This window comes from Papaver somniferum, chromosome 3, assembly GCF_003573695.1.
Source record: "Papaver somniferum cultivar HN1 chromosome 3, ASM357369v1, whole genome shotgun sequence".
In the NCBI taxonomy this organism is placed as follows: Eukaryota; Viridiplantae; Streptophyta; class Magnoliopsida; order Ranunculales; family Papaveraceae; genus Papaver; species Papaver somniferum.
Window position 1 is genome coordinate 5,569,038 of NC_039360.1, and position 25,991 is coordinate 5,595,028.

General features: G+C 34.4%; 3 protein-coding genes across 4 annotated transcripts; all 3 read right to left on the bottom strand.

Annotated features, from left to right (window-relative positions):
- Positions 1-15,280: 15,280 nt before the first annotated feature.
- LOC113355204 (epoxide hydrolase A-like) lies at positions 15,281-16,819 on the bottom strand. The gene is made up of 4 exons (XM_026597994.1): positions 16,515-16,819; positions 16,232-16,414; positions 15,910-16,145; positions 15,281-15,823 (listed from the first exon to the last, which is right to left on the bottom strand). Exons 1-4 carry the CDS (start codon positions 16,800-16,802, stop codon positions 15,529-15,531), a joined length of 1,002 nt encoding a protein of 333 aa, XP_026453779.1. The 5' UTR covers positions 16,803-16,819; the 3' UTR covers positions 15,281-15,528.
- A 184-nt stretch (positions 16,820-17,003) lies between these two features.
- LOC113355203 (epoxide hydrolase A-like) lies at positions 17,004-18,564 on the bottom strand. Its single transcript, XM_026597993.1, has 4 exons — positions 18,134-18,564; positions 17,850-18,032; positions 17,485-17,720; positions 17,004-17,389 (listed from the first exon to the last, which is right to left on the bottom strand). The coding sequence occupies exons 1-4, from the start codon at positions 18,419-18,421 to the stop codon at positions 17,095-17,097; spliced, it is 1,002 nt and encodes a 333-aa protein (XP_026453778.1). The 5' UTR covers positions 18,422-18,564; the 3' UTR covers positions 17,004-17,094.
- Positions 18,525-20,511, bottom strand: LOC113355205 (epoxide hydrolase A-like). Of its 2 annotated transcripts, XM_026597997.1 has the most exons (5): positions 20,161-20,511; positions 19,888-20,070; positions 19,466-19,701; positions 19,107-19,354; positions 18,525-18,802 (listed from the first exon to the last, which is right to left on the bottom strand). In XM_026597997.1, exons 1-4 carry the CDS (start codon positions 20,446-20,448, stop codon positions 19,108-19,110), a joined length of 954 nt encoding a protein of 317 aa, XP_026453782.1. In that variant the 5' UTR covers positions 20,449-20,511; the 3' UTR covers positions 18,525-18,802; position 19,107. The 2 variants fall into 2 exon arrangements, with proteins under 2 accessions (XP_026453782.1, XP_026453781.1); XM_026597996.1 differs by lacking the exon at positions 18,525-18,802 and having other exon boundaries at positions 18,947-19,354.
- Between the last annotated feature and the right edge of the window lie 5,480 nt (positions 20,512-25,991).

Consider the following 25,991-nt stretch of genomic DNA (forward strand, 5'->3'; position numbering starts at 1 on the left):
TATCAAGTAAACATACTTCGTTGTTGTATTGTCTCGATCTCTTATCCATAGAAGATCACACGAAGTGTGAACCGATTAGTTGCATTGTCTCGACTCAGTCCATAGACAATCACTTTCGGAGAAAGGACTTATAGGTAGGAAAAGTTTTAGCTTGAGGTATATTTGGATACCCTCGCCTTTTCAATTGGTATCAGAGCAGGCAAACACGAAAATATTTAACAATCAGTGTTTGGTGCGATCCAACCTATAAGAAATTGAATCTTTGTCTGATTAAGTTAATGTTATGCAAGAGTTTGAATACTCAAAATTGAAGATGTTACTACTTCGTTGACTCATGATCTAGGAGTTGCGAAAACATCTGTGTTCATCTCTGATGGAAAGGAAGATGCTGATAAAGAGTTGGTCAAACTCCTAAAGCCCATAAAATATATGTCTTCTAAAGTGGTGTTATTAAAGAAATAGACAAATCTTCTTAAACAGGAGATCAGAGATAAAGATATTCAACTGAATTATCTGGACAAAGAGAATATGGGTTTCACTGTCAAGCTAGAAGCTCTTGGTAAATCTCTTACTGTTAAAGAGACACATCATATGACTCTGATGAATGATTATGTTGTGATTTCTTCTGATACTGAGGAAACTAAAAGTCCTTGCTCGACTTTTACATACTCTGATAAAACCGGTTTAGTCACATCTAAAACAGATCAAAATGATGAAAGTCTGCCTAACTACATCAAGTCAGAAGAGGATGAAAAACCAGCTTCTATATCTACTGATGATCAAGCGAAATCTTGTACAAAGGAAACTTTAAACCGATTCTGTGAGAATGATCTTAAGGAATACAATTTTCAGTCACTTGACATGAAAATTATACTTCTTCAACATACGGTGGTAAAAAATTTGAAGGAAGTTTCTTGTCTTAAAAAACCAAAAGACCATTCCTCGGTAGAAAGACAGATTATACCACTACCCGATAAGATCAACTCAAAATAATCTGAGGAAAGAATTTATAATCTCTTTTGGAAAAAGGTTCCTCCTCATCTATATCGAAAAAATCCTTGTTTTGATAAAGAACGACTCTAGAAGGAAGGGAAAGAGAGAATCTCTGCCAAAAGAAACAATCAGGAGTTTCCAATAATTGTTTCAGATAATCACACTGATGTGAATCATAAGGAAGTACTTAAAATGAGAAAATCTGACGAAAATCTCATTAAAAGAACTAAGAGAGATTTAGCCATCTCTGAAAATTCTCACATCAGTACAGTTTCTCCACATGATCATATCTCTAGACTTAGAAAAGATCATTGTCTTGGGAGAAAATATTTTGGGTAGAAATTCCCTAAGAGAAACATGAATTATGTTTCTGGTATTCAATGTAAGCCGGAAATGGCTTACTCCTTCTCAACCTAGTTGAAAGGATATTGTGTTAACTCATCTGTTTTGTGCTCGTAACCCTGGATGAGAAAAACACATAAAAATCAAGAGAATAAGTGGGTATTGATTTGTTTGATCGGTAATAAGGGGTCCTTTAATATAAAGAGAAGTTCGGTAAAATAGCTCACTGTCGGAAACCCTATTTTCGCAAACCGAATATGTTCTTATTTTATAAGAAATCTTCTCTTAAGAATTAGGTCTTCCCTGGAAAGTCTTGAACTAAATCATGTCTCCTATTACTCGAAGTGTTACAAGGAGTAATGAAAGGGAAGCTCGAATAGTTAGAAACTGTCCAGGTTTTCTATCAAAACGAAAACCCAGAAAGATTGTCTCAAGAATCGTTTTTGATCACAACTCTGATAGATCTCAAGATGAAGTAAGTCTCTTTGCGATCGATGATTCAGATTTTACCAATTGGTTTCCCACAGATGGTATGCATGAAGCTATGCAAGGGTTTGAAGAACTCATTGGAAATCTCTTTTCTTTGATACAAGATCGAGACAGTCTGAAAGATAGAATGGATGAAGCAAAACGTGAGCTAGCCGATTTAAAGCTTCAAATTGAAAACCTTGGAAAACAGAAAGTGGTTGCCAACAAAATCCTTGAGACATACATTAATAGTGTGAATACTGATGAAACTTCAGTGAACAACAAGAGCACCACTAGAGATTAAGTTATTTGGTGTAATACTTAATCTAAGAAAATATACATCAATTTTTGATTTCTTTCAATGGTTGTATTACATCTATTATCAATAAAAACTATTATGAATAAAATTATTTGATTTATAATTTTTCTTGTGATGGTTTTTGATTTACATAGTCTGTGCTTGAATGATTTATTTTTTCTATGGATGTTTATGGGATGTTTGATTTCGGTTTTATTACCTTGATATTCGATCTCATAATGTTGTGAACCCTTTATGGTTTGGGTGACTTTTTGATTTAACAGGATTAAGTTCTAACCCATGTTGGTAGGCTTTATCAAAGGATCATGAGGGGTTCTGGTAGAAATAATATGTGAAAAAGTCACAATATATTGAATCGGTTTTGATTTAGCATAAAAGCATATGTGTTTCGACGGTTTTCAACTTTTGCTTGCAATTGTTAAAACCGGTTTTCAACCTTTCTCTGTAAAGGTTGGTTGTTGTTATTCTTTTGTTTGCATAAGGATGACAACATAATGATATTTCGATATCGATTCTCCCTGGAAGAAGATGCAAACATATTGGAGAAGTGGATGCAAAATTTGAGGTAACAATCTTGTTAGTTAATTGTTTTCCTGTTTAAGAAAAGCCTGATTTTTATTTCATATATATTTTGCTTTTGCTTAACAAAATTTCGGTACAATTGATGTTTTATTCCATTATGTGTATATGGATGTGTGTGTGATTCAATTGGTTCCGGGAAAGAAAAACTATTGTTATCTTGCTTTATTCTATGGTATGATCAATTGTTTAGGCTTACAAAATTTCGGTGCAATTGCGGTGTTTTAATGCTTATGTTGATTCAATTGCTTCTGGTTGAGGTGAATAATTTTGCAAATTGATTTATTTGGTTTGTATGAATTATTTATGGCTTAACGAAAGAAAAGGTTTACGGGATGGATTGTTTAGTCCAAAAAGAACACCATTAAACATCACCCCATTAACGCCTACAAGATGAACTCATGTTGAATGAAGCTGCAACTTTGAGATTCCTTCACCATGATCTGCACCACCATCTTCAAATTTCACAATGATGAACCATCATTGAAACCGTACTAGAAGAGTTAGGATAGATTTATACAAGGTTTTAACTAGAAATGAAGGCAAACAAAGATGAAGAAGAACAACACATCAAGGTTTTAACTAAAAATGAAGGCAAACAAAGATGAAGAAGAAAAACACAACATCGTTAAGCTAAGGATGGAAACTATCCCCATATGAACCAAAATAAACCTAGATATAAAGATGCAACTTTTAAAATCTAAGATTACAACACTAAATCAAAAACTAGAAATATAAGAACAACTAACATTAACCTGCTCATATCTGGTCTTAAAGACAAAATCTGCGCAGGGAAGCTATTAAATGGTCGATTTTCTCATGCCCATCTATGCTAACATATATATTTAGTGGATTCTAAGTAATCATTACCAGCTGAAAAATTGAATAGCAGATCATATTGAATTGATACGTAGAAGCAACCAGAAGACGTAGAAGATTTAATTCTTTGGTGAGAAAAGTAAAAAGATTTGTATTTCAGTTAAAGACAGAAGCTGGGTCTTCCATCTTATTACCCATTCTTGATTGTGACATCCAACCATAACGTTTAGATCTAATTAGACTAATCAATTTCCTCCATTTCTTAATTATTTGAAACTGGGAATTGACCGGACAATGGATAGGGGCACAGGAAAATGTACCTGTTAAGTTTATGGTGGGAGAGCATGATTTTTGTTACCATATGGTAGGTATGAAATCTTATATCCATAATGCTTTAATGATCATCATATTTGGTTAAACAACTGTTCGTTAGCATTTAGCTGGTATTTGGTTGTCATGTATATTTTTGTTGGTAGTTAATGCTTTTTTGTAGGTGGTTAATTTGTAAGACACTCTCATTTCTGTTAGTACATGTATGTTGTTAGAGAATTGCTCGGTCGAACTCATAAGTGTTGCTATCTCAAGTTTGTTGTCAAATTTAGTTGGAAAAATCTTGATTTCTAGTCTACAATTAGTTGTCTCGGACTAGGATAAAAATGTAGTTGAGAAACAGTGGATCACGACAGTCATCATTGTGTTCTAAGTCTAAATTGGGAAAACTATTATAATCCTGAACCCTTATTACATGTACTCGTACACGTAGTAGAGTAGCTATATATCGACTCGCAGATTTGTGGTACGCATATTCTTATGCACCCTGTAAAAATATGTTCAACTCGTGAATCGTATTGGTACGCATACTCGTATGAAAACCATTTAGGAACCGTGGTCATGGAACCGGGTTAGTATCCAAACCGGTAAACGTACCAAAATAGTTATGTGTTCCCGAACTCGGTTGTGTATCCAAACCGGTACGCAAACCAAAATACTTATGTGGACTCCGAAACAGGTGACAGTCTTAAGGTATCCATACCGGGTACGCATACATAAATGCTTCTGTTAACTCTGGAACTTGGTTTGGATCATTAGCTTACAAACTAGTACACATAATGTGACTGAACCGACTTACGAACGAAAATGGTATTTGTACCTTTTACACCTACTAACTATTTCGATTATTTTGAAGTGCAATTAAATTATTTCTACGAGATAATTAGCATTTGATTAATTTTCTAAACACATTAAACTTATTTGATCACATTATCGTAGCTCAAGGTTAATGTCTTTAGTGTTCATGAAAATGAATATTAATCTTTTAAGTTCAAATCGGCTAGTTTCGGCTAACCACCTTTAACATGGTATATATACACGGTTCAGTTACAGTTTCACCTACATTTTTATCTTGTTTATGTAAAGCAGATTCAAAGTTTCATCTAACAGTAGATATTGATTGCTTGGTTCCAAATCTGTCTTAGCTAAAACCTAAAGCAACCTATATATGCTTTGAATGACTATAAAAGGGGAACTTCAAGCAACTGGGATTTTTGAATCCTTATACAACTTTTTGGTGTCCTAGTTGTAAATTGAGTCGTCATCTTCCCAACCCTTAGGGTTTAGAGACTACAAAGATTTCATAGGGATTAGTGAAGCCGGGTCCAGTTATCTTTTCTTAATAACTCGAGTATCCTGATCTTGATCGATTGTTGAGATGCTCACTCGGTCAAGATAGATAGAAATCATCCAAGTTCTCTTCGTCTCAAACTTTGTTGATTCCACAAGTTTTATATTTGTGAGGTGAATAATAATCTATGCTGCACTTCGGGTTGCATAAGTCCATATTTTGAGGTTAGCAAGACTTTGTCTGTTGCTATCGATATCCATCACCTTTGATCAAACTAGTTGACTGTAAAAGGAAACCATATATAAACTTAATCTATGGGAGGCAGATTTGGTTTAAAGTCTTCAATTGAGTTAAAAAAACTCTTAGTTGGTGTGACATCAGCTAAGGGAATCAATTACGCAGAGTCTTGCTGGGATTCAAGAGGAGTAAGGAGCGTAAATGTGCCTTAATCGGTGGGATACCTTTTAGGGCTCAACTACGTACATTCCATTCCAAAGTTAATTGGTAATAGGCTAGTATCTTTAGCGTCTTAATACAGTTTGGTGTTCAATCTGGACTAGGTCTCGGGGTTTTTCTGCGTTTACGTTTTCCTCGTTAACAAAATTTCTTGTGTCTATGTTATTTCATTTTCCGCATTATATTTTTTATATTTATAATTAAAATATCACAGGTTGTATGTTAATCAATCAATTTAGTGCATCCGACCTAATTTGTTGGATACGACTTGATTGATTCTTGGACATTGGTCTTTGGTACTGTCCAAGTAATCTCTTTGTGATTAGGTTCACAAATTTGTTTATGTAAACGTTTTAATCTCAAGATAGAGAGATATAACTCTAGATACTATTCCTTGATAGAGTTTAACTCTCGGAATCGTATTGAGTTTGTCCATACAGATTACCTAAGAAAAAGTTGGTGGTGTATTTTAGTACACGCGTGTTTTCAATTGGTATCAGAGAATGCAAACACGTTAAGACCTAACACGTCTGTGTTTGAAGTAGTCTGACTCTATGGACATGAGTGCAATCTCGATAAATGTACGCCAGCATTTGATGGCAGAAATTACTTATGGGAGAAAATTGTTTGCGTTCCTTTTTAGAAACCCGTGACCTTGAGACATGGAAACTTGTAGCTATTGGATAAGATGCGCCAACAATTATTAGAGACGGATACACTATTGTGAAGCCATTTGGACAAGGGTACATTGGGAAAATGTGGAAGCTACGGTTAAGGAATCATGCTCTCAAACCATGTTTGCAATGCAAAATCAATGTGCATTTGCCTGGTGAGCTTGAAACTTTAAGTCTCGGTCACTTGCATCAGACTAGCGCATCAGAGAGTAACAATAAACTCAATAAAAGCGAGGCTCTCAGCTGCAATATTTGTTAACCCTAAATAGAAGCCGGATATAGGTCTGATACTTGGCATGATCACACCAGAGACACCACCTTCCTTGTTCAGAACAATTGGATGTGAGGATTATTTGAGGAAATTTTTTGCATGTATACGGAAAATCATACCTTGACTACATGCAGATAGGTAGTGATAAAGACAATAAGGTATAAAACGGCGGCCCTAGGTGTACATTAAGTCAACCCTCTGAAGTAAAAGGGCCATATCATAGAAAGAAAATAGATTACACAAAATTGGTTAAAAAGACCAAAATCCATAATTCATGGGTGAAATGGACTGGTAAATTTTGATATTGTTTATATGGACAGGAATCAAAAAGATATTGTTTGGATATTTCACCCAGAAAAAATAAAAATAAATAGATATCTTTTACCTAAACGGAAAATGGGTCCTTTGTCCAAATATTTTTAAATCACGGTTCAAATGGACGAGTAAAAAATAGTTTGGGTGAAATGGCCAAAAAATAGTAAAAAAATAGCTTAAATTTAAAAAATAGCAAGGATAAAACTGGATACATCCTGTGTAAATTAAAAATAAGAAAAAATATTTGAAAAAGGGCACGATGAAACTGGTTACATCCTGCCTATTTTTACATTTTTGTCCATTTAAACAGTATCAAAATCTAACTGTCCATTTCACCCACGAATTGTTGATTTTGGTCTTTTTAACCAATTTTGTGAATCCGGAAAATGGGTCATTTTTCCAAATATTTTTAGATCACAGTTCAAATGGACGAGTAAAAAATAGTTTGGGTGAAATGGGCAAAAAACAATAGTAAGGATGAAACTGGTTTCATCCTAGCTTAAATTTAAAAAATAGCAAGGATGAAACTGGATACATCCTGTGTAAATTAAAAATAAGAAAAAATATTTGAAAATGGGCACGATGAAACTGGTTACATCCTGCCTATTTTTATATTTTTGGCCATTTAAACAGTATCAAAATCTAACTGTACATTTCACCCAGGAATTGTTCATTTTGGTCTTTTTAACCAATTTTGTGTAAACGGAAAATGGGTCATTTGTCCAAATATTTTTAAATCACTGTTCAAATGGACGGGTAAAAAATAGTTTGGGTGAAATGGCCAAAAAAAATAGTAAGGATGAAACTGGTTTCATCCTAGCTTAAATTTAAAAAATAGCAAGGATGAAACTGGATACATCCTGTTTAAATTAAGTAGGAATTACCTATAGGTACTATTATGGTGTTCTTAGTTAGTGGCAGGTCCACCCACTAAAGCCCAGTAACTGGAGGTCCATAATAAAAAGAAAACAATAAAATTGGACCCAAATTTTTAGTCCCTGGTCCATACACGTGCGGGACCTTTTCTGTGCATTTTTAAAATCACCGAAATACCCCTTCTCTATGAGGTTTATAATCAGTTTCATATTTCTACTCGAGCTCATTTTTTCAGATCCATTTTTTTCTCTCTTTCCTCTCGATGCAGTTTCGAAATCTCGACATGGTTTTTGAAGATTGTTTGTTCCAGCTATGTTTTCTAATCATCTTATTTGATTCTTTGTTAGTTTTTTTTTTAATTTGTTTTTCAACCGAATCATGAGGATCAAATCGATTTTCATGATGTTTTATATTTTTTTTCCTTTTTGGTAATCGTTATAGATGTATTCCCAACTGATTTTGATGATTTACAGTTTTTTTATTAATTTATTAGTGTTTTAGATCGTCTTTGGTTTTGTTTTACTCATGGATTCATCATTTAATTTGTATGATTCAGCAGTACATATATGTCGTACTGAAAACTGCTGAATCAATTTTGTTATTAGTTATATTTTCATCACTTTTTGGTAATCGTTATAGATGTATTCCCAACTGATTTTGATGATTTACAGTTTTTTATTAATTTATTAAGGTTTTAGATCGGATTTGATTTTGTTTTACTCATGGATTCATCACTTAATTTGTATGATTCAACAGTACATATGTGTCGTACTGAAAACTGCTGAATCAATTTTGTTATTATTTATGTTTTCATCACTTTTTTTTGTTTGATCCAGAAGTATATATATGGGATACTAAAATAAAAGTGTTTTGATTATATTTTTTTCGTTGATTCATTAAATTATACTGAAATATGTGTTTTGATTCGGTTATATCCAGAGTTTTTCCACTGGTTTTGGGTTTGATCCATTAATACGTATATGTAATACCGAAATATGTGCTTTGATTATGTTATATTCATCGATTCATCTATTTTTCTTTACATGCAGTTGATTTTTAGTTCATGAATACGCAGTAAGTATATGACGTACTGATAGAACTTCTTCTGATTCTGTTTTATTCAGAGTTTTGCCACTTTTTTTGTTTGATCCATGAGTACGTATGCGAAATACTGAAATATGTGCTAGTTTTGTATAGCTTTTTTCTTTGTTTATCACCAGTACATATATGGAGTACTGAAACAACTGATTTGATTTTGTTGTATTCACTTAAAGTTATCATCTAGCAGTACATACATCGAGTACTGACTTATGAATTCATTGAATTGTTGCAGGTGTTGATATCAGTATGAACGCCTATTTGAATGCAGTGAAACTGATGTTGAATGTTAAAATCCAGTGACATTGGATCGCCTGAGTGTGAGGTTAAACTGATATGTACTCAAATTCTGTAAGCAATATAACATATATGTACTCAATTTATGTAAGCAGTGCAACAGACATGTACTCGAAGCAATGTAGCAGATATGTACTCGATATAATAAGGTTGTAAGCAGTGGAACAAATATGTACTCGAATTTATAAGCAACAGATATATTGTCGAATTTGTAAGTAGTGTAGTATAGAAGATATGTACTCAAATTTGTAAGCAGTGTAGCAGATATGTACTCGAATTTATAAGTAGTGTAGTATAGAAGATACATATTCAAATTTGTAAGCAGTGCAGAAGATATGTACTCGAATTTATAAGTATATAAGATATGTACTCAAATTTGTAAGCAATGCAGCAAATATGTACTCAATATAATAAGGGTGTAGACACGCACACGTTTGGTAGTAGAGGGTATTATGGTTTCAATGTTTTCAATTAATTTTGGACCTCCAGATAAAAGAAAATTCCGGTTGGACCCTACTATAAATAACTATATGGTCCCAGGACCAACCAACAAATTTTCCTTAAATTAAAAATAAGAAAAAATTACATCCTGCCTATTTTTATATTTTTGGCCATTTAAACAGTATCAAAATCTAACTGTACATTTCACCCATGAATTGTAGATTTTGGTCTTTTTAACCAATTTTGTGTTTCCTTTTCGGTCCACAAACAAGTTTATTAACTTACTTCCTTAGTAATACTATGTCTATCTAGAGTTCAAATATGCTTCGCAATTACGTTTTTCAATATGAACGACTTGAAAGATATGTTAGGGAATGAAACAGTTCAAGTCAAATATCACTAACCTCAAGTGGAAGGATGATTGTTGTCGTTGTAGCTCATTGATTCTTCACATATGCAAGACTTCGCAATACTTGTAATGTCTCATATCCTAATACTTTCAAGCTAACTTATACGAAGTTGACTCTAGTACATAATTAAGCGACTCTTAACATGAGTTTTGATTCACTAAAATATGACAACCAAACTTGACATACCAACGCTTGGTGGGTTCAACCGAGCAATGCTCTAACATAAGCAATAAACTTCATATTGTATTCCTTAATATTATGTCTATCTAGAGCGTTCATGCTTCACAGTTTCGTTTTCAATATGCACGACTTGAAATATACATTAGGGAATGAAACAGTTCAAGTCAAATATCACTAACCTAAAGTGGAAGGATGATTGTTGTCGTTGTATCTCCTTGCTTCTTCACATCTTCAAGACTTCGAATACTTGTAATGTCTCATATCCTAATACTTTCAAGCTAACCTATACGAAGTTGACTCTAGTACATAATCAAGTAACTCTTAACATGAGTTTCTATTCACTAAAATATGACAACCAAACTTGACATACCAACGCTTGGTGGGTTCAACCGAGCAATTCTCTAACATAAGCAATAAACTTCATATTGTATTCCTTAATACTATGTCTATCTAGAGTGTTCATGCTTCGCAATTTCGTTTTCAATATGCACGACTTGAAAGATACGTTAGGGAATGAAACTGTTCAAGTCAAATATCACTAACCTCAAATGGAAGGATGATGTTGTCATTGTAGATTCTTACTTCTTTAGTTCTTTAAGTCTTTGCAATACTTGTAATGTCTCATATCCTAATATTTTCAAACTTACCAATACGAAGTTGACTCTAGTACATAATCAAGCGACTTTTAAAATGAGTTTTGTTTCACTAAAATATGACAACCAAACTTGACATACCAACGCTTGGTGGGTTCAACCGAGCTATGCTCTAACAGGAAGAATACTAGCAATTTGATTTAGTGGATTCGAAGTAATAACAAAAGTAATAGCAGAAAGACATTCATTGAAGTTGAAGTAAAATTGAAAATAGAACTGACAAATTTGAAAGGAAAAAAAAAAGAATAAAGATCAAAAGTTCGAAAAACAACTCGAAAAATTACATCCAAACCAAAGAACAAAAATATTAGATGAAAAATAGAGAATGGTGAAAAATAGAGAACATGGAAAGATTGGAAAGAAAACCGTTAAGTAAAATTAACTCAAATATACCATGATAATAGGACAATGACCAAGATATGAAACACAAATGAGTAGGATAATTTGAAATTAAAAAATATGCACACAAGTGACACAACACTCTAGAACTACAAATCCCTGCACACGAGAAAAGAACATGTGTAAAAGACAAACACAATGATTTAGTACTGAAAAATCGGGGGTACAACAACCATACCCAACAATTCGTTTGGCAATCTGAATAGACAAACTCCAATATACTTTCAAGAGAATCAATTAGACAGTTAGACTCAATCTAGAGAAAAGTATATCAAAGTGTTTTGTATCTTTATCTCTCAATTCAATCTGCAATCAGCAAATAGGAATTTGTGAGCCCGATTGAATATAATAGAAATAACTTGAACAGTACCAAAGACCAATGTTCAAGGATCAATCAATTTCAATCAACAAGCAAAAGGTTGGATTTCCCAATTGATCGATTCAACGCACAACCTGTGATATTTCAATTATATACCAAAATATAATGCGGAAAAGAAATAACACAGAATCAGAAGTTTTGTTAACGAGGAAACCGCAAGTGCAGAAAAACCCCGGGACCTAATCCAGATTTGAACACCATATTGTATTACGTCGCCTACTACCAATGAACTTAGGAATGAACTGTAATTGAACCCTAATTAATTTCACACTGATTCAAGGTACAATTGCGCTCTTTACGTCTCTGATCCCAGCAGGATATTACACACTTGATTCGCTTAGATGATCTCATCCACAACCAAGAGTTGCTACGACCCAAAGTCGAAGACTTGACAAACAAATATGTCTCACATAGAAAAGTCTATGGGAATAGATAAATCTGTATCCCACAGAAATACCTACGATTTTTGTTCCGTCTTTTGATAAATCAAGGTGAACAGGAAGAAATTGATATACCAGACTTATATTCCCGATAAACTGCCTAGAAATATAAATCACCTCACAATAATATTAATCGTATGGTAGCGAAATAAGATATTTTGGAATCACAAACGATGAGACGAAGATATTTGTGACTATTTTTTATCTTGCCTATCGGGGAATAAATCTCGAGCCAATCTTAAAGAAGATCGTACCCAAACACGATAGAATATGCAAGACCAGATCACGCAACTACAAAACAAATAGTTGGGTCTGGCTTCACAATCCCAATGAAGTCTTTAGTCGTTAACCTACAGGATTTCGTGAAAAACCTAAGGTTAAAGGAGAATGGACTCTAGCTTATACAACTAGTATCACACAGGAGGTGTGGGGATTAGGTTTCCCATTTTTTAGAGTTCTCCTTTATATAGTTTTCAAATCAGGGTTTGCAATCTAAGTTACCTTGGTAACAAAGCATTCAATATTCATTGTTAGATGAAAACCTGATTGGATTCAAGCTAATATCTTTCAACCGTTAGATCGAACTTAGCTTGTTACAAATAAATGTAGCTTCATTTAGGTTTATGTAGCCGTAGCTAAACGTGTACACCATGTTGGCTCAAAAATAGTTAACCAAGGGTAGCCATATGAATACTCTCATATCAACCTTATTCATCTTAACCATAACTAGTTCAAATGACTCAAATGAAACTAGTTAAAGAGTTGTTCAATTGCTATATTCTCATACAAGTATACAAGAACACAATTGAAGAAAAATAGTTTTGATTCACTCGAATCAATTCATCAACATTATAGCCACGGTTTGCAAAGAATGCATTCCTTAATATATATAAATGTACTAGTTCATGTACACAAACGATTTTAGAAGTTTAACCTTCAAGTACGCGAACAAGTACGCATACTTGAAATACGTGGACTGAAATTGGGTTTCGCCAGTACGCGAACAGGTACACATACCACCAATCCCAGCAGAAAATCTCGGACATGAACCTTACGCCAGTACGAGTACGGGTGCACATACTTAGGTTCCTGGAATTCTCAAACCAACAGGTACGCACACTGGTACACATACTATGCTTCCCGGGCATGGACAACATATGTGCAAGAGTACACAACACGTCACAATCCAATAATGGTTAAGTGTTGTAAACTCTTTATTTCAATCATTGAAACTTTCTTAGAGGATGACAATAGCCGTTTTCACATACTATTAACATCAAAGAAATTTTCAAGTTATTGAAATAATCATAACGAAACATTCCAAGTCTACACCAAATGATTGTATCACACAAACCATGTAAGATGTTATTCGGTGATTTTCACATGATCAAGATGAACTTGATTGAAGCGAAAGCTTGCCAGCACATATTTCGACAAATAATGTAATCGAGTTAAACTCAGCTCGAAATCTCAAATGTGCATAATAGAAAACTATATAGTAACATGACTTATGTCTCAATTTAGGAGATACAGTAGAAATAAACTTTTCAAGTGATAAATGAGTTTCAGTCTCCACATACCTTTTTGTTGATGAATTTCCACAAGCTCTCCTTAGTAGTTATTCGTCTTCAATGATGAACGCCGTGAAGTCTAATGCTCAACTACACAATCTATCCTAGTCCGAGACATCTATAAGTAGACTAGAAATCAAGACTTATAGTTTTGATCACTAACATTGACAAACAAGCTTGAGATAGCAACGCTTGCGAGTTCGACCGAGCAGTGCTCTAACAAGCGCAAGTGCCTAACTGACATTAAGGATAGACAAAGTATATTGATTTTAGTCTTGTATACTATCAGTTCTATGGAACTGACAACTTGAGCCTTTTGGTGTAGCTGTCTTTTTATGTATAAAAGATATCTGAGAGACTCTAGTTATGTAACGTTTCTCTTTTCTAACTGTAATAATACTTCCTTCACAGTTATTCTCTTTTCTATGTTTTTCAATTCTTTAATCTTGATTATCAGAATACAGAATTCTCATAATGTAGCTATGATGAGTTTTATGTGGATGCATGGGGTTTCTATTGGAGGTATAAAAGTGTCTAAAATTTAATTTGGCACTTAAAATAACTGATACCTGCTGGAGGAATTCAGGAACCAAGGGTAAGTAATTGCACACTCACCTTTCCATGTGGCTCCCCACTTGGGAAGGCAGATATTTGTTCCATCTAAATAAGAAATAACAATGAAACATTTGAGCAGTGGAGTGATAAGAGACACTTTTAAACTAGATAAATTAGTCATGAAGCTTTCCGGAAGACTACTAGCAATTTGATGTAGTGGATTCGAAGTAATAGCAAAAACACATCCATTGAAGTTGAAGTAAAATTGAAAATACAACCGATTTAGCACAAGTGCCTAACTGACATTAACTAGTCACTATCATCATCACTATCAGCCCACTCATCTTTAGTTACAGAGGCAAGATACTCCATCACTTCTCTTTGTCCATCTGTATACTCATCCCTGATAGCGTAATTCAACGGCAAACCCACCCTCTCGCATCGGCTGAATATTTGTGTCAATCTTGCGTTTTTCTTTACCAACGCCTTGACAAGTTTAATTTGCGCATATATGGTAGCCATGTGCAATACTGTAAAGCCACTCTCTGGATGTACAGCCTCGAGCGCTTCTGGCGGCCATTTTCACAATTTTCTCCATAAACGTCCACTGCTGGGAAACTGCAGCCGAAAGTTGAAGACACACAATCTCTTGTGCGGAGTCTCTTGATTTGAAAATTTTCTTTATTGCATTTTGATGAATTTCAAGATATATGTTAGCTGTTATATCCAGTCCTTTGTGAGTACTGCTGCATCAAATAGCGGCTGGCACCCATCAGTGTTCAGCACACCGGTTTCGGACTGCCATCAGTAACTAACAACTTGTTTGTTTGCAACTGACTCGGCGTCTGGATCTGAGTCAACTCCTGACTCGGACCGAGTCAGCAGTTAGACTGTTTGTTTTCCATTTTGAGTCAGATCTGACTCGACCTCTGACTCAGACATAATTCATGATTCGGATCCATTTGAGTCAGGTAACAAAATACTCCTGAATTATGGGACCAAACTCCTGACTCAGAAATTTTTGAGTCAGATGAGTCAGATCTGACTCGAAACAAACATATTGAGTCAGATCCAGATGAGTCAGGTGATTCCACTCAGATCCAGACGACTCAGATGAGTCAGGAATAAACAAACATGATGTAAATGATATTTAATCAGCCCCTTCTTGTACACAACAGCTTTGAACAACAAAGGAAATTTAGAAAACCGATTACGACATATCACAGCACCAAAAATCTGAGCAGAAATAAAATCCATGGCCATCGCCTACTGAAATCTCACAATTTTTATAGCATACATGTACTAACAGAAATGAGAATATCTTACAAACCACTAACAGAAAGCACTTTGACTATATGAGTCGGGATTATAATTAGAATATAGTACACAACCCGACTCGGCCAGTTGGAACAGCAAAATTTTGGAAATTTTCAAAGAAATGGATAATGTGGCAGCTGATGTCGTCTGCTCGTTCTTCCATGATGAAGTGACCAACTCCCTTAAGAACGACTACTTCTTGCAGAAATGGTACATCTCTCTTCATTAAACCACTGTGGATATATGCTTTAGCACCTGCCATATAATAACACAAATCCTGGTCTCCCACCATAAATTTAACAGGTACCTTTACCTGTGAACCTGTCCATTGCGCTGTCAATTCCCAGTTTCTGCCAATTCACAAGCCGAGAAAAACAATTAGTCTATTTAGATTTGATGTCACAATCAAGAATGTCTGAACTTTGTCAGTACGTACACATTTATGTTTCTGTAATAATTGAATCCTCCAGTGAAGCCTGACTTTTCGTATTTACTAGTGTAATACTGAATGTCTTCCTCAGATAACCATGAAGGCAATGTAATTTGGCCTTCGGGTGCGAAACCTTTGTCTCTAGGTATCTTAAGAGGAGCTGGAGTGTGGTAGCTCAAAAACTTCCTGAGTACTGTTTCAGTGCCAACACGCGCGAATTCAGCTTCCATCTCTCCAGGCTCCTAAGACATGAAAGCAAGTGAAACATAGTACACAAAATAAAGTTTCTGGGTAGCAGAATCAGATTTAGGAAACTGAAGAAAAGAACCTGAAACCGGATCATATAGTACTCATCACCATATATAGCTCGTAAGACCGTAAGTGGTCTGACAAAAGGGATTCGGGGAGTAAAGGCGACACTCAAGTTCACTAGTGCCTCAACCTTGTCTGGTCTAAACAAGCACAGGTACCAACTCATAACTGCACCCCAGTCATGTCCTACCAGAAACACCTGTGCAGCAACAAGAGAAATCATCAAAAAAAAATCCTCTAAATTCATGAATTTGTAATTTCAGGAAAAAAATCGTGTAGGTACTTATCAAAATCCTAACCTTATCTTGACCCAGTGTGTCAATGAGAGCAACAAGATCCTCAACTATGTGAAAACAGGTATAAGTTTGTGGAGAAGTGGGTGCATCAGTATCGCCGAAACCGCGTAAATCAGGAGCTACAGCTTTGTAACCAGAAGCAGCTAAAGATAGAATTTGATGTCTCCATGAATACCAAAGTGATGGAAATCCATGAACTAGTAGTACCACTGGACCTTCACCTTTCTCTGCTATGTGCATTCTGATTCCATTTACAGCAACCATTCTATGGCTTATCCCCATATCCTCCATCTTCAGACATACACTCTTCCTTCTCTAGATCCAAGTCTTTGTTCTGTGTGATTGTTCATGTGGTTGAAGGGATTGATATCCAGTTAAAAAAGGATAAATTTGTAATCGTACTCTATTCTGTTTTTTCTGACATATTCACTGCATTTTCTGTTTCTTCTCATTTTGTTGTTTTCAGCAAGTTCATTGTAAAAACAGCAGACGTTTTCGATGTAATCAATAACATTTAACAATAATACAATTCATCAAGAACTCTTACATATTTATTGTGTTTCTTACAGCATCAGGAGTGAAATTATAGTAGAGAACAGGAACCGACTGGATTAGACAGAACTGCACATTTTTTGAATTTCTTTAAGAAATCGATAATATGGCCGCTAATTTCGTCTGCCCGTTCTTCCATGATGAAGTGACCAACTCCTTTAAGTACGACTGTTTCTTGCAGAAATGGTACATTTTTTTTCATTAAACCACTCTGCACATATTCCTTCACACCTGGAATATGATAGCTTAGATCCTGGTCTCCCACAATAAATTTAACTGGTACTTTTACTTGTGCTCCTGTCCATGGTGCCGTCAGTTCCCAGTTTCTGCCAATTAACGCGCGAAGAAAATTTTAAGATTAATTGAAACAAAACCAAACTAAAGTTGGCAGTCAGAATGGCTTAAGCTTGTTGGTACATACACATTCAGATTTCTGTAATAGTTAATTCCTCCAGTGAAGCCTGACTTTTCGTATTTAGTAGTGTAGTAATGAATGTCTTCTTCTGATAACCATGAAGGCAAGGTAACTGGACCTTCAGGTGTGAACCCTTTGTCTCTAGGTATCTTAACAGGAGCTGGACTATGGTAGCTTAGAAATTTCCTAAGGACAGTTTCAGTGCCAACATGGGCGAATTCTTTTTCCATCTCTCCAGGCTCCTAAGACATAAAAGGGAATGAAAATAAGCAAAATATAGCATGCAACACAGCTTTCAAGTTTTCGAATAAAATTCAACCACAATTACTGTGATAACTGATTTGGAGCAAGTTGAGAAAATAGAATAGAACCTGAAAACGGATTATATAGTAGTCATCACCATAGATAGCTCGTAAAGTTTCAATTGGTCTATGCAAAGGGCTTCGAGGAGTAAACGCGACACTTAGGTTCACCAGCGCCTCAACTCTGTCTGGCCGAAACAAGCAAAGGTACCAACTCATAATGGCACCCCAATCATGTCCTACTACAAACACCTGCAACAAAGAAAACATTAAAAAAAACAATCTGATAAATGGCACAACGAAAAAGCGAATAATTTTAAGGGGAAAAATGTACAGTTATTTTAAATCTTGACCTTTTCTTGACCCAGGGTGTCGATCAGAGCAACAAGATCACCAACTATGTGAAAACATGTATAAGACTGTGGAGAAGTAGGTGCATCAGTATCACCGTAACCACGTAAATCAGGAGCTATAGCTCTGTAACCAGAAGCAGCTAAAGAGAGAATTTGATGTCTCCATGAATACCAAAGCGAAGGGAATCCATGAACCAGCAATACTACTGGACCTTGCCCTTTCTCTGCTATATGCATCTTGATTCCATTTACATCAACTGTTCTGTGGTTTATCTCCATATCCTCCATTTTCTGAAACTCTAATTTCCCTCTGGATCTCCCTGTGTTGTTGAATGAGTTGCGCTATGTTCTATATAATACAGAATTCCGATGTCTTTTGTAACAAGGAAGTATTCAGGGTGGTGTTTTTCACGAAACACACCCTCACATAGAGTTCGTTTCTTTAAAATGACTCAGAGAGAATTCTTGTGAGTCTTAAGCATGTCCATGTTTCTTTTTCTGCTTTATGCTCTCTCTCTTCTCCCTCACTGACACACAATTAAGTGGTGGGGATTGAGGTTTGAAAGTATAGATACTTGTACTGGATGATGAAGTAATGGACACAAAGATGTGGACTTGACATCTCTTATGGGGTAGACAGATAGAATATAACGTTTTCCAAATCTCTTTCTGGCCACATGAAATAGCATGAATGATTAAGCTGTATTTCAATACGTAAAGAAAAAGCAACCAATGAAGTTATTTGTTCTTCCTCTATTTCTCTGTAGAGGTATAGTAAGAGAAAAATAATAGGATATAGTTTCCACAAGATAATTTCCGAAATCTTTGTCCCTTTATATATTGTATATGATCATAGTGTGGTATTACACATAACACTGATTCATACTACACTAGAACGAAATAGAGGTAACATGGACAAATTCTTGATTATTGGCATAACAGAACTCAATTCGACAAGATGAAAGCTGCAAACCTCAAAATCTCTGTAAGAAATCGATGATATGGCTGCTGATTTCTTCTGCCCTTTCCTCCATTATGAAATGGCCAACCCCTTCAAGTACAACTACTTCTTGCAGAAATGGTACATCTTTTCTCATTCTACCGCTGTGTATATATTCCTTCACAACCGGAATATGATAGCTCAAATCTTGGTCTCCTACCATAAACTTGACTGGTACCTTCACCTGTACCCTTGTCCAAGGTGCAGTCAATTCCCAGTTTCTGAATTTAACAAAACCAAAGCACAGGAAAGATTAGTTCAAAAGAGAGCAAATTAAACCTGTAAAAAAAATCATTCAAAGATGAAAATTGCAGCATTGTAGGTGCACATACACATTCATATTTCTGTAATAGTTGAATGGTCCTGTGAAGCCTGATTTTTCAAATTTACTAGTGTAATAACAAATGTCTTCCAACGTTAACCACGGCGGCAAGGTAGCTGGATGATCAGACGTGAACCCTTTGTCTTTAGGTACCATAAGTGGAGCTGGATTAGTGTAACTAAGTATCTTTGTGAGGACAGTTTCCGTCCCACTACTAGCACACTCAGCTTCCATCTCTCCAGGCTCCTACGAACACAATTTTTTTTTCGAAGACATGAATCAGAGTACACAACACAAAGAATAGGAAGGAAATGATTGTCAGGGTACTGCAATTTTGATACTGAAATTTATTTCATTTTCAACAACTCAAAGGAAATAACTCAAAAATTCAGCAAGCAAAAAGAAAGAACAAATCTGAAATCCGTTTAGTACCTGAAATCTAATCATGTAGTAATCATCACCATAAGCAGCTCTCATGGTCTCAATTGGCTTATACTTAGGGTTTCTAGGAGTAAATGCAACACTTAAATTCACCAAAGCTTTAACCTTATCTGGTCTAAACAAACAAAGATACCAACTCATAATCGCTCCCCAGTCATGCCCAACTACAAACACCTGCAACACAACAACAACAAAAAAATCAAATTTTTCTTCAAATTCCATTACAAAATCAACAATTATCTTCAATAACTGAAATCCCCAAACCTTGTCTTGACCAAGGGTATCAATAAGTGCAACAAGATCACCAACTATGTGAAAACATGTATAAGAGTGTGGAGAAGTGGGTGCATCAGTATCGCCGTAGCCGCGTAAATCAGGAGCTACAGCTCTGTAACCAGAAGCAGCTAACGAGAGAATTTGATGCCTCCATGAATACCAGAGTGATGGAAATCCATGAACCAGTAGTACCACTGGACCTTGTCCTTTCTCTGCTATATGCATTTTTATTCCATTTACATCAACCATTCTATGGTGTATCCCCATATCCTCCATCTTGACAACACTGGTTTCTCTCTGTAGATCTAGCTTATGCGATTTTGCATTTTAATTCATTTCATGATTCTATCAACATATTATTACCTGAGAAATATCTTTGATACATAAAGACTGTGCTTCATTTAGGGCTGGGTACCCATTTACCCGGAACCGGACCTGGTAGATTAGGGTCCGGTTCCGGTCCTAAAATTCGAACCATTAGCAATTTATGACCCGACCGGTATTATCGGTTGTGACCTGTTAAAATTTCGGGTCAAATCGGGTAATACCCGGCGGGTATCCGGTTTTCACTCTTTAATTCATCATTTTTGCAAAATTCTATGTATTTTGATAGTTCCAGCTTTGATTTTTTTTCGTTTTTCATTTTGATCATTATATTTAATTGTTTGAGATTTTTCTGATAGTTTGATAATATCCAACGGATATCTGGAACCGATGAATATCTGGGGTTATTATAGGATCCGATTTTGGGTCCACTAGTTAAGGAACCAGATCCGACTTTAAGAATCGGACCCAACTATTATAAACAGGATACAGTCTATGCCTAGTGATACACGGAAAGATCCGAACTCATTCACAGCCCTAGCTTCATTTCACAAATCTATGATTATCTATGAATATTAAAATGGTGTCGAATATTATATTTAATAAAGATATCAAATCTGTAGAAAATATCGTCTAATTTAAAAATCCAGACCAATATATCTCCACAATGGCGATTTTGATAATGAAAGGAAAATATCGGATTAAGCATAATGTATATATTTTGTTTCTTAAAATTGATTAGAATTGATGACAACCATCCATTTTCCCTTAATCGTTCATTTTTAACATTTCCATAATCCTTTATATGTTTACATATGGATAGGAATATAAAAGCACAAGACTAATTATGTTTATTTTCTTATTATTTAGCCTGTTTTAGGATATGAAAGATATTCGGGATCAATTAAAAAAAATTAATGGTAACATGGTTCTAGTATAAATGTGATCTCCCACGCTCTCCAAAGGGTTATAGAAAAAACCTTCACTTTCAAACATATTCAATCAGAGACAATGGGTACTGGTAGTAGCCATGGCAATACAAGTTTGTTGTTGTTGCTATTGTTTTCAGTTCTGGTTTCCAAATGTTTATCATTGACGACAGTGGAAATACAGAATGCTATCGACGATGATAATATTTCGTTGGATATGCATTGCCGGTCAAAAAAACAACGATCTAGGTCAACGTTCGCTCTTTAAAGGTGACTCATGGCACTGGGACTTTCGCGCAATTGAAGGTTTAACACATTTCTGGTGTGATTTTCGTTGGTACGATAATTTGAACCATCATTGGTTAGGTGGCACTTTTGATGTTTACCGTTCCGGATTCCCAAGAGACAAGTACAAAAATGAGCTTTGTGGTACGGACTGTGTGTGGTCTGCTCGTCGAGATGGATTTTATTTGTACCAAGACAATACAGGTGCCTGGCAGAAAAGAGATGATTGGCATGTTGTTCCATAGAATCGTCTAGATTTTTTTTCTTCTATTTTTCTAATTTAGCTAGCTAGTAGTACATAATAAAGTGTCCATGGAACAAATTATTAATATTATGAAATCATTCTTGAATTAAATTGGCATTACATTTGATTTATTATGCATTTACTTTTCTGTGATGAGTTAGATTTGATTTGTGAAACATAAAATTGGTTAAAAAGATCAAAAAACAATTTCGGGTGAAATGGACAGTTAGATTTTGATACTGTTTAAATGGACAAAAATCTAAAAATAGGCACGATGTAACCAGTTTCATCGTGTCCATTTTCAAATATTTTTTTTTATTTTTAATTTACATAGGATGTATCCAGTTTCATCCTTGCTATTTTTCAAATTTAAGCTAGGATGAAACTTATATTTTTATTTGGCCATTTCACCCAAATTATTTTTTACTCGTCCATTGAACCGTGATTTAAAAATATTTGGACAAATGACCCATTTTTTCCGTTGTGCAATTAATAATACAGCAAAGGTAAAAGTTTCAAGTCGAAGCGTGTATCAGTATTTTTCTTTGAAACGTTAATTTCTACTTATGATTCATTTCATGATTCTACAGCCACTCGAATTACTAACGACGCCACTGTAGTCTGTTGGTTAAAAAGGGATACTATTGATCAGGGGCACCCACACTGCACTTATAAAACGTGCTTTCGACTGGCTTTGGGCATCAAATTATCTTACTAGTTTTTTTGCCAGGGTTGTCCGACCTGATAATTATTACGGGCACTCAAACATAAAGCATGGCCTGTCAAGCCTGTCTTAATTTTTGGGTTGGGCAGTCTAACCTTTTTTAGATGTTGATTGTTGATTTCCAAATAATTAATTAAACGACTGTGAATTTGTTTAGTAAGAAAGTTAATGTTGAGATATATATTTTAAAAACATTAATTAATTTTCGAATAGTTGTCTCTCGTTTAAATGGTTTTAGTGTGACTTTTATTCTTTTTTTAAAGAATAAATTTATTTCATTTTTAATGCCAAAAACCGTTTTTTGTTGAATAGGTTAATGGTGCTAATTAAGAACTTAATAATGCATGTCATTTAATCTTATTTAATTTTTTGGTTATTGAAAATCAGTTTTTGATAAAAAAGAATTTGGAGAGTTGTAAAAAGTATTTTCTCTTATGTGAAAGTTTTCTATCATGTTTCTTGAGTTTATTAGAAAATGTATTTGTGTGAGAAAGAAAAACAAGTGTGTGATCATCCTTGATTTTTCTAAAAGTGTTTCTGAGCAAGAATGAAGTGTAGAAGTTTCACATCCTCTCATCGTTCAAGAGTGATTGTGTAAGAGATTGAATTCGGCCGTTTTATCCTGGGGACGACGCGACATTGAAGAACTGCTTGCACAATCTTGGGCAGAGCCGCGAAACGTCTTAAAGAAAGCGACCTTGTCCGCGACTCAGCCATACTATTTGTTTCGCGTTTGATTTTTATTTTTTGCACAGGCATAATTCAGCAATTGTTCCAACAATTTCTATTCTGACACGGAAATCAAAATGAAAACGATTGCTGAAACGCGATAAGTATCTTTGTTTTATTTCGTTTTATAAAATATAATCGGAAATTTTTTTATTTAGCTATTAAACATGATGCTTGAGATTTTAGGTAACCTGGTACCTAAAGTTAACTTTATGTCTAATCTTGATGGACTAGGAATGTAATATGGATAACATTTTTTATATCATGAATATCTAACGTAGAAAAATAATATTGATGTGAAATGAATATTTATAACATGTTGTAGAGTTTTATTTTTATCTCCTACACAAAAGTGAATTAGGTCTTGAAAGTTTAACCGGGTTTATTAGATATCATGAGGATTATCCACGTAAAATTTCAGAATTTTTGGATCATCTGAAAAGTATTTTTTAAAGTATTTTAGAAAACTGAACAACGTATCTGAAAAATTCTGACGGGCAGAAATTTAACCCTGATTGAATATGTTTTTTCAAATGTTTTTGTGGATAATTTAAATTCATATAACATGAAACATTTTTGCAAATTTCCATTTGTAGTTTTAGTTTGAGAGATGTGGTGATAACAAAATCGTTATGCATGCATGTCTAAATATTTGAAGTGATACTTGATTTTAGAGAATACAGATGTAACAAATTACATAAAAAAATCATGTTTTGATTTTATACTTCATACTCTTGTTTTGGTACCGAAAAAGAATACCATTGATAGCAATCAAACTAATGCACCCCATATGTTTGATAATATGCTTAATAGAAAGTTATAAGTATATGTATGATGTTATACGACTATATAACTTTGAATCTTTGTTTGACAATTAAGAGAAACTTGGAGTACTAAATTATTTGATTTTAGAGTAATTATGTAAGTGCATACCTTACTTATTTTTTGGTTTTAAATGCTCACATGTACATGATTGTGACAGGTAAAAATTCACTTACTTGAGAAAGTTTTTATTTTCCAATGGAATAAAAATTACGGGAGACTAATCGATGTGAGGAGCAATGGGTTGCTGATTTCTTTGTTGGTGCGCAAAGAATGGACAATGGTTTATAACCAATTGAGCTTTAAAAGCAATTGAGGTATGTTTGATGAACTATTTGTAGTTATTGTAGTGATCAAATAATGGGATTCTAAATTGAATAAATTGATTTTTCAATCTTAGAATAAAGTTTAGGGAAACAAGATATTGAGAATTATTGTATATGACAATAAACATGTGACTCATGTAAGTTTGGAACTTATGAGATGGAATTTTATACGAACCAAAAACCAAAATAATTAGAAACCTAGTCAAAACAAATGTGAATATAAACTCTCACCAAAAAATGAACAAACTATTGTTTATGAATTTATTTGCTATTCTTGCATGTCATTGCAAGGATATCAAATGTTATTAACAACGCTTTTCAAGCTTAGTTAATGTGAACTATGAATACGGTAAGAGGTTGATATAGATTGGTGTTTTACACCATATTTGTTTTGATAGGTTATGATTCGAAATTTGAACCAAATCGTTTTGAAAGAAAGTGGCGTTGAGATATACTCACATCACTATGATTTTCGGTATTGGTATAGCCTAAAAGTTTACTTGGGGTAGAATAATCCTGTTAAAGATGTATCTAGTTTCCAAGATGTTCATCTTGTTAATAACAAGATGTTCATATCTTGTCATAAACAAGAGTGAGATAAGAAATTTGTTGAATTTGATCATTGCACTACTACACATGATAGTTATGGATAAAACGTTTGAGCATAATATTGCAATTTTATCATAACATAAATTGAATTTTGAATATTTGAAATATGAGATTTTGTCGTGCTTTTTAAGAAATTAGTGAGTTAGTGATGAATATGAGCATGTTATATTTTCTTATAAACTTGGTAAAATTTTCAATAACATGTATGTAATCTTACCTAACTCATAAAAGCATGTACCCTTTCAAATCTAATGCGAGTTGTACAAGTTTGAAATGAGATAAAATGTTAGAGAATTTTATAAAAATATGTGTGATGCTTTGAATGACTTGTATTGATATCAAATGTAGGATCAGAATCTCGCAACAACTATGTTTCAGCGAAATTATCAATGACACATCACTTAAGCGTCGAAAGAACTCCAGAAATAATAAAATAAACGACGTCAGCTAAGAACACGAGAAAGGTATGATAGTCCTGAGAAAATTATAGAGTTTGCGAAAATGAATATTTGTAAGGTTGCTAGAATGTCGCAAACCATATCCGAAAATAAAAGACGGATTAGCTTTCATCCACTATGTATTTCCTTATAAATAGTCATTCGAGTTGTAAAGAAGAGAGAGATCTTTTTGAGTAAGAATTAAGTAAATAGGAGAGAGAAAGTCCAGAGCAGAGATCATTCTTGACTTCTTTATCTTTCTTGTAAGAACATTCAAAAATTAATCAATAAAATTAAGAGTGTAAATCTAAAATTGAGTTGATCAACAATGAAATCATATGAGGGGTGTAGTGTAGGATTTCCTGCAACTACATAATGGAGCTAGAAACA

Excerpts from the sequence above, each read along its gene's own strand:
- LOC113355205 (XM_026597997.1), bottom strand. The coding sequence starts at position 20,448 with ATGGAGGATATGGGGATACACCATAGAATGGTTGATGTAAATGGAATA. Across the intron at positions 19,702-19,887 it reads ACTACATGATTAGATTTCAG|GAGCCTGGAGAGATGGAAGC; the intron begins GTACTAAACGGA and ends TTGTGTTCGTAG. Across the intron at positions 19,355-19,465 it reads TATTACAGAAATATGAATGT|AAACTGGGAATTGACTGCAC; the intron begins GTATGTGCACCT and ends TGTTAAATTCAG.
- LOC113355203 (XM_026597993.1), bottom strand. The coding sequence starts at position 18,421 with ATGGAGGATATGGAGATAAACCACAGAACAGTTGATGTAAATGGAATC. Across the intron at positions 18,033-18,133 it reads ACACCCTGGGTCAAGAAAAG|GTGTTTGTAGTAGGACATGA; the intron begins GTCAAGATTTAA and ends TCTTTGTTGCAG. Across the intron at positions 17,721-17,849 it reads ACTATATAATCCGTTTTCAG|GAGCCTGGAGAGATGGAAAA; the intron begins GTTCTATTCTAT and ends TTTATGTCTTAG.
- LOC113355204 (XM_026597994.1), bottom strand. The coding sequence starts at position 16,802 with ATGGAGGATATGGGGATAAGCCATAGAATGGTTGCTGTAAATGGAATC. Across the intron at positions 16,415-16,514 it reads ACACACTGGGTCAAGATAAG|GTGTTTCTGGTAGGACATGA; the intron begins GTTAGGATTTTG and ends GTTGCTGCACAG. Across the intron at positions 16,146-16,231 it reads ACTATATGATCCGGTTTCAG|GAGCCTGGAGAGATGGAAGC; the intron begins GTTCTTTTCTTC and ends TTCATGTCTTAG.